This window comes from Coenobita brevimanus, chromosome 101, assembly GCF_032717465.1.
Source record: "Coenobita brevimanus isolate Jiangsu-jjx chromosome 101, ASM3271746v2, whole genome shotgun sequence".
Taxonomy (NCBI): Eukaryota; Metazoa; Arthropoda; class Malacostraca; order Decapoda; family Coenobitidae; genus Coenobita; species Coenobita brevimanus.
In genome coordinates, this window is record NC_137054.1 from 51,410,554 (window position 1) to 51,419,223 (window position 8,670).

Below are 8,670 nucleotides of genomic sequence, written 5' to 3' on the forward strand. Positions count from 1 at the left end.
TCCGAGTCCAGCGGGGAGGTGAGGGCGCGGCAGGCAGGTAATGGTGGTGGCAGAGCAGTGCGGTGAGTGCATGAAAGCAGCGCACGTGACGATTTCTGTAAGTACGGGTGGTGTTGTGGTACAGGACGGTGACTTAGTACGGGTTAGGGACTTTTACAATTGTGTAGGGGCCTGTGTAGCGGGGGGCTAGCTTGGGTGGCGTTGGAAGTGTGGCCACCATGACGGAGTTGCCTGGTTTATAGGGGTTGGTGGCCAAGGTGTCTGGTGCCAGATCTTGTGTGGTTTGGAGGTGGTGGAGTTTGCGTTTGAGGTGGTGACAGGCATCAGAGGAGGTGGGGTTGGCAGGCGCTTGCATGTGGTGGTGGAGCGGCAGGAGTTGAGGTGCCTCGCCGAACAGTCACTCAAGGGGTGTGATCCTATCCTTGTGGGAGCAGGTGTTCATACCCCACTGCACTATTTTGACATGTGCCGGCCAATCATCACTTTGCGTGGCTTTAATTCTGGTTTGTGCTTGGTTAAGCAAGATGCAGTGGCTCCGCTCACAGATACCATTTCCTTGGGGCCAGTGTGGTGAGGAGTGGGAGATGTCATAGCCGGAAATGGTGGACAGTTCGGCCCAGACCTTCCCTGTGAACTCCGGGGCATTGTCAGAGTGGAGGGCCTGGGAGATGCCGAAATATGGGAACACGTGGCAAATCAGGTCATCTGCGACAGCGAAAGCATGATGTTCTTTCGCCGGGCATGCAATTAGGAACTTGGAATACATGTCCACGAACGATATTATATACCTGTAGCCCGACTTAGGTGGGAGAGGGCCGACGACGTCCACTGATAGCAGCTGCCAGGGTCTGCTGGCTAGGATGTGGCCAGATGGGCCCGGTGTTCTAGTGGTATCTTTCCCCAGAGCACAGGCTCGGCATGATTACGCGGCTCGTTGTGTAAGTTTGGGGGGATTTGGGGTCCGGAAGGTATCACTGAAAATTTGGAGGAGCATTTTAGTGCTGGGGTGGATTCCATTATCAGAGTGGAGGTGCATGAGGGTGTCAAGGGCGGTGTAGGGTCCAGGGCAATGTGACCCGAGTGAGTGAACAGGTAGTCACCGTGTCGTTGTAGCTTAGGGAAAATGTGGGTGGGCATCCAGTTGGGGAGGTCTTTGGCTTGCCATTGCTGCATGAGGGTTGAGGCAGTCTGGACCGAGTTGATAGGGAGGTGGGAGAGGGCGTTGGTGTTGGTGTGGAGTTTTCCAGGTCGGTAGGCAATGTCGAAAATAAACTCCTCTAGAGTTTCTCTCCAGCAGATGATTTGAATGTTGTTGGTGTCCGGCTGATGCAGCCATTGTAGGGACTGGTGATCCGTGATGATGGTAACGTGGGTGCCTGCTAGATAAGCTCAGAAATAATCGAGGGCCCAGATAATGCCTGAGCACTCCCACTTGGTGGCGGCATAGTTCCATTCCACCTGGTTTAAGGTGCAACTGGCGCAGGCAATAATATGCTCTCTGCCATCCTGTATTTGGGTTAGGACAACGCCAATCATCACTATGCGACACATCCGTGTACAAGCGGAAAGGGAGGGTATAGTCAAGAAATGTTACTCTGGGGGCAGTGATGAGTTTGTCTTTGAGGGTGTGGGATGACTGCAGGCAGTCTTAAGTCCATGTGAAAGGTTCCCCCTTTTTGGTGAGATCGTGTAATGGTTTGGCGATATTCACGAACCTTTTCACAAAATATGGATAATATGATGCAAGGCCTATGAATGCATGGACCTCGTGCATGTTCCGGGGCAGGGGAAGCTCGGCTATAGCCCTGAGTTTCTCTGAGTTGGGGGCTATGCCTTCTCTGGATATGACATGCCCCAGGAAAGAGACAGAGCGCTGGGCCAGGAAGCATTTAGATGACTGGAGTTTCAGCCCAGCTTGCCATGTCCTGGAAAAAACCTGTCATAGGCGGTGGAGATGGTCAGCCCAGTTTTTGCTAAAAATTATCATGTCATCCAAGTAGGCAAGGCTTATCTCCCAAGTGAGGCCACTTAACACTGACTCTATTAATCGGGAGAACATGGCAGGGCCATTGCAGAGGCCAAAGGGGAGCACGTTGAATTTGTAGTGCTTCCCGTCGCCGGTGGAAAATGTGTTTTTTCCTCGGTCATCAGGATGGACGGGGACCTGCCAGTATCCTTGTTGTAGGTCGAGGGTGGAGAACCAGGATGCCCAGTAAAGTGAGACAAGGGGGTCATCAAGTCTGGGCAGGGGGGTGGCGTCCTTTGCTGTTATGTCATTGAGGGGTTGGTAATCTACACAGAAGCGCAGAGTTCCTTCCTTCTTTTTCACTAGGATGACAGGGGAGGACCATGGGCTGGTGGAGGGTGATATTACACCAGCATCTAGCATGCATGTTCTGGAGCTTCCGGTCTTTTTCAGCCCGTTTTGTCGGGTTTTTGCTGCGTGAAGGTTGGTGGATGGGCGGTCCTGTCATATGGATCTCATGGGATAGGTGGGTGGTGTGGCCGATGTCCATGGGTCCCGACAAGAAGATGTCTTGGAAGTCCAGGAGGAGGCATCGAAGGTTGTCCGTTTGGTGGGGAGATAGGTGGTCGGGAATGGGGGGTAAGGATGGGTGGCTCGGGGGGTTGGAGAGGCACAAGGCTCAGCCTCTTCCATCTCACCTACAACCAATCCCTTAGGGAGGGTGAGGGGCAAAGTGGTCAAGGTTGGCTATGTGCACTGATGCGACATGGGGGGGAAGGAAGTTGGGGGATAGGAGGCATGAGACAGAGGCGCCCGTCGGAGGATTCGGGGAGAACACTACGGAGTTTGTGGATGGTCGATGCAAGGGGAGCCAGGCCTCGTGGTGGGGGGGGACGGTGATGGTGGAGGCGATGGTAGAGAGGAAGGTGGGGGACGAAGGGAGGGGGGTCACTGGGGGAAGAGGGGAGGGCCAGGGGGGTAGGGGGTGGTTGGCAGAGGTGGGGAGAAGAAGGGCCGAAAGCTGTGGAGTGACAGGAGTAGAAGTGGTGGTAAAGACACAATCTGGCTGCTCCCGTGTCAACCAGAAATCGAGCTTTCACCCCGTTCAGCCTTACTTTATCATAGACTGGGGGGCAGTATTCGTGCGAGGTGGCCCCTGCCACTGTGGGGAGGTGCGGGGACAGTCCTAAAAATCCAGCTGGTGTGAGGCGTCCCCCTCCTTGCCGCTGAGCTCTGTCTCCTCTGCTTCGGGGTAATCAGTGAGGGGTGCCATGCCCTCGACTTGGTCATCCACAATGACTGACACTTTGCAGCGCCCCTGGTTGGTCGCTTTGCATTGGGCAGCCCTCAGTTGCTCCTGTATGTCATGTATGGGGCAGCAGTGGTTGCATATGGAGAACTCCCACGGGTTAATAGAGATAAGGTTAGTGGTCTCTCTGGGGTTAGGGTACTTCTTGGTAGGGATGGCCCCTGGTATGATGAGAGGCTCCAGGGGCACCGTGTTTCTGGGGGGTGTCTGGGGCTTGGTGGGGGGAGGCTTACAGGGGAGGACTCGGCTCACTGCCCCAATTTGCTGGGGAGTGGTACGGGCGGCGAGTAGGTGCCTCACCAACTGGAGATCTTTGTCGAGGTCCCCAGTTAGGTCATAGATTGTGAATGCTCTCTGACGACACTGGGGAGGATCCTCAGGAGGGCACTGAACATGTATTGGTCCGGGTGTTGGCATCTGCCTCTGGATAGGCGGTGGCGACAAGACATCGGGTTTGTATGAGGGTATCATCTAAATTTCCCGTTATATGTAAGGGCGTCTAACTGGGAGAAGGCGACGACCTTTCCGAGCAAGGGTGTGATGGCCTGCATCACAGTTTGTTGAAACTGATCCCATTTCAGCTCTGGGACAGTTTTTGTGGCGATCTTTGATACAGTTTTCCCAAGGTGTGGGAATGTGACTGCTATTTTCTCACGCTCATTTTCAAAGCTTATGTCTAACATAGGTTTGATCATGGACATATACGAGTGTATATCGTATAGCTCGGGGTCGAGCTTAGCGAGTTGGACGTGTAGTTTGGCAGCCATGTTTGCGAATTTTCCTCCTTCCTTATTGCTCTTACTGCCAGATCAAGAACCACCTCTAGCCCCCAGTGTTATGCAGTGTAATCTGACCCCGACTCCTCACGTTTAGATACGGCACGAGCCTTGGGTTCTTTGTTCTTGACTGGGCCAGGGTATGCAGACAAGGAGGGGAAGCCCAAACACCAACTGATCAAAGGCACACATGTATTAAGCACAGAACAAGATGCAAAGATTAGTACAATGACATACACAACAGTATGTGACCAAACCTATTCAGTATAAATATATTAACCAATACAGAGGAATACAGTTCACACATTAAATATTTCCACGATACAGTACACATATGGCACTTACAACACACTGAATATGCCTCACTAGAACACACACAGAGGTGAGGACGCAATAGAACCTCTACCACAGTCTATCTCAATATGCACACATGCGCGTGACAGGGACGAGGATATTATCTTACTCCACAGCACCCTCGCATGACATAGACGTGACTTCATATCACCTATAACACATCCGTGCGACATATACGAGATACAGGCTGTCTTATGTTACATTCGCGTGACATGGGACATAGGGATATATCATACGTTTTATACTCGGGTGACATGGAGAGGAGGTGACACTATTCCACAGTATTCTCCCATGACATGGACGCACCAAGTATTACCCTTAGCACACTCACTTGATATAAACAGGATATCACTATGAGGTACGTATTGTATACAACAACCAGGGAGGCAGAGGCACAATGCTTATACGTCTATAGGGTTAACTGTGTATTGCACGAGGGGGGGGGGGACACACACGTGAGACGGCTGGGGCCTAGTGCCCTCGTGCCAAAGTTAGCACTCAATATGGGTTCTTGACTGGATTCACAAATCACTGGATATTGGGGCCGGAATATCACTAAGGATATTGGGGGAAATTTACCCCACACAGGGTCGTATTCTATCACGCAAAAGGGGGGAACACTGATGGGGGATGTACAGGTACAGGCAGTGAGTGGCGCTAGGGCGCACCTGGGCCCACAATACTGGCAGCTGCAGGTGGCGGCTGGGGGTAGGGGGTGGGACGTCAGGAGTGCGCTCCCGGTGGAAGTCACTGTCGGGGTGGCCAGGTATTCCTGTTGAGCTTAAGGGTTGAGTGGTGGGAAGCCCTTTCCTCGTGGGAGCCCTGGGAGAGGAGTGGCCCTTGGGACTAGGGCCGAACAGGGCCAGGAGGTGCACAGCACGGCGCCTTCCTTTCGTCTTGGTGGGTGTCCTGGGGGCAGACCTGACCGGGTACAGGCCGAGGGTCGGCTGGGGGACGATCGGCGCCTCTCTGGAGCTGCGGTCTTGCTTAGGGGAGGCAGCCATCAGGGGATATCTGCAACCATCTGTGCTGGGGGGAGTCCAGCAGCTACGGCGGGTGGCAGGGATGGCTGTTTGGCACCGGGGGCTGCGATCTCACCTCGGGGCAGAGGCCATCAGGGGTGGTCTGCGGCCGCTAACTCTGAGGGAGTCTGGCAGCGGCTGTCATTGAAGTTGGTGGTGCCGCAGCGGCAGGATGCCTTTTCTCAGGGTGGTCTCGCCTTGTCTGATCTGTGATGGGGTACCTGCGAGGGAGCAGTCTCCACTCCCTGTACGGGAGGGGAGGGGAGAGGGGTGCCTCGCTCTGCCACAGGAGGGGTGGGCTGAGCTAGAGGTGTCGGCCTCCCCAGAAACCTCTGGTGTCATGGAGGGTGAGCGAGTGGTAGTCTGCACCCCAACTTGGCGGGCCTGACTGTCCTTGCTGGAGCTCCATGCCGAGGCATGAGAGGGAGGTCTGAAGGACGTCCCTTCATCCAGGCAGACCCTATGGATACTGCCTAGGCTCCTGCCTGGGGTAGCAGCCAGAGGAGATCCAGTGGATACTCCTCCAGGTGACCACTCATCCCGGGGACGACTGGAGGGGGAGGCCCGTAGGGTCTCCTGGCAGGTGCTGCAGGTCCGGTGGACTCTGCCCTCCTGCTGTCAGGGGATGGTGCAGCTGGGGGACAACCAGTGGTCTGCCCCTCGGAGGTAGATCCGGTGGATACTACCCCTGGGCCCGCCGCCCTCCTGGGGAGATACAGCGAAGGTCGTCTGGAGGACGTGCTGATGTGCTGGCTCCCGGAGGTGGGTGGCAGGAGGAGAACCGGTGGTCACTCCTCCTACAGTAGATCCGGAGGACACTACTGTGCCGCTGCTCCCCTGGGGTATGGCAGGACGTGAGGCTCTGGTGGAGTCCCCTCTTCTAGAGGCAGATCCTGTGGCCACTGCATCCGAGGGCCTGCTTGGGACTTGGCTGTTGCAAGTCCCACCCTGATTCTGGCGAGTGCTCTTTCTGTTGGAGTGTAGAGCATTCAAACTGTGTACTGCCTGGTGGTCTGGCTGCATGGAAGAGGGGCGTCGGGACAGGGGACAGATATGTTTCCACTCAAGCGCATAAACGCATTCCCCATCGTCTCCTTGTGGGGGAGTTACCTCCCTATGCCCTCCTCCTGGGGTGTTGGTGTCTGGCTTGTTCCGCCGAGCAGATATTTCAATTTGGATCAAGGAAAATTTTGAGGAGCTACACTTTGCAGACTTTTTAGCTATTTAAAGAAGACTATTAGTTTGAGGTCTTTTCTCATTGAAGATTAAATTAAGAATATAAATAGATCGTTTTCCTATCAGCTGGGCTACTTTTGCTGTTTGTTCTCTGTATGTTATGCTAGGTGTTCTGGGGCCTTCTCGTCCCAGAAACACCAGCTATAGAGCCAGGGTCCTCTTTCGAGACCAGAGCTAGAACACCCAATGAAAAGTGTAGGACATAAAATCTCTAGACAACAACCTTACACGTGTATTATCTAAATTACAACTTTCAGCATACAATATGAATGGGAATTATACACGATACACTATTCAATATCAAATGTACAAGACAGATTAGAGGGCTCTGACTGATTTGTGTGGTGTTGGTATCATACAGGATACCATCCAGTTGTAAAGACACTAAATGGACACTGTACACAAAGTGAGGGCAGATTTCACACAGTTTGTTACTTGGGCTCGAGTACCAATCTGAATACAAGTGTCTCGCTGTATATTATGCGGTGGTAGGGGCACTAATAAGACATGGTACACAATATGAATATAGGGACACACGGCACACTATACAGCCACTAGAGCCTTAGTTCAGCACCGTATACAACACAAGCACTATAGTCACAATATATACTGGGCAGTCACTGTTACACTGGGCAGGCTGGAGGACTCCGGGTAGGCTGGAGGAGCCGGGTGGTCCCCAGGTGTCAGCCAGGTGTTGGAGGGGTCCCGTCTGGTGTCTCCTTTCTCAAGTGCCACAGGATGACCACATCATCTGCTTCGGACTGCAGTTGGACGTGGTGGAAGGCCCTCTACTCGTGGGGACTGGCTGGGCAGTCTGGTCCTCAGGGCTTGGGCCAAACATTGCGAGTAGGCACACTTGTCTGCACCCACCCTGGAGAGAAGGTCGCCACCATCTAGGGCTGGGGAGGTCGTGTCCCGGGATTACAGGGGCACTGCGGGGAGTCCGGCATCTGCGGTCTCCCTCCTGTCGGGCTGCTGTCAGGGTCGGGCTACAGCGTTGCCTGTGGCAGGAGTCCGTCAGCTGGTTATTTCCCATGGGCTCTGGCTGGATGACACACACTCCTGGGGACAGCACGGGGCCTCGCCACATTTCTTCCAGACAGGAAGGCTCCTCCTGGGGGCTGCCTCTGTGGAGAGGAACTGGGGAACATCCCGCTCAGCTACAGGAGGGGTGAGCTGAGCAAGGGTCGTCCACTGCTGGGGAAGTCTCAGGGGGTGAAAGACTTTAGTGGTGGTGTCTCCCTGGCGTGGCCAGAGGCCATCGCCAAGGTCCCGTGGGCAACAGGGGGAGGGCGGCTAGAGGCCGTCCCTTCCCTGTCGGTGCGGCTAGAGGCTGTCCCTTCCCTGTCGGTGCGGCTAGAGGCCGTCCCTTCCCTGTCGGTGCGGCTAGAGGCTGTCGCCAAGGTCCCGTGGGCAACAGGGGGAGGGCGGCTAGAGGCCGTCCCTTCCCTGTTGGTGCGGCTAGAGGCCGCCGGGGCCTGACTTCCTAACAGGACTGTGGGTGAGGTATGGGCGGAGGTTGTCACCTGACCATGGGTGCGGCTAAAGGCCATCACCGGTGTCCTGCAAGGGGAGTGACGTGCAGTCAAGGTGTAGGAGGAGGCTGTCACCTGCCTGCCGGTGCACATTACCAGTGTCCTACTCCCGGAGGCAGCTGTAGAAGGAGAGGAGGCGTACCTTTCTCTCCCTGAGTGCGGCTGGAGGCCGTCACCAGTTTCTGCAGGAGAGGGGTGCATTGGCAGCACTTGAGCGGCTAGAGGCCGTCACATTGTGTGTGAGGCTAGAGGCCGTCACTTGTTTTGAGTGGCTAGAGGCCATCTCTTTTACTGAGAAGCTAGAGGCCGCCACAGGTGTGCTGCTCAGGACTGAATGTTCAGCCCCACCCCAAACCTGTCGAGGGTTGGTCCGGTTGGAGGGTAATGTACTCGGATTATGATATTCCCGTTGGGTCCGTTCCAGGGAATAAGGGTGCAAGGTAGTAAGGGATATAGGTCCATACTGCCTTGG

At 54.8% G+C, this 8,670-nt stretch overlaps 1 protein-coding gene across 1 annotated transcript; it reads right to left on the reverse strand.

Moving 5' to 3' along the window:
- Positions 1–397: 397 nt before the first annotated feature.
- Positions 398–766, reverse strand: LOC145415030 (uncharacterized). The gene has a single exon (XM_080284448.1). The coding sequence runs from the start codon at positions 764–766 to the stop codon at positions 398–400; it is 369 nt and encodes a 122-aa protein (XP_080140574.1).
- Positions 767–8,670: the final 7,904 nt, after the last annotated feature.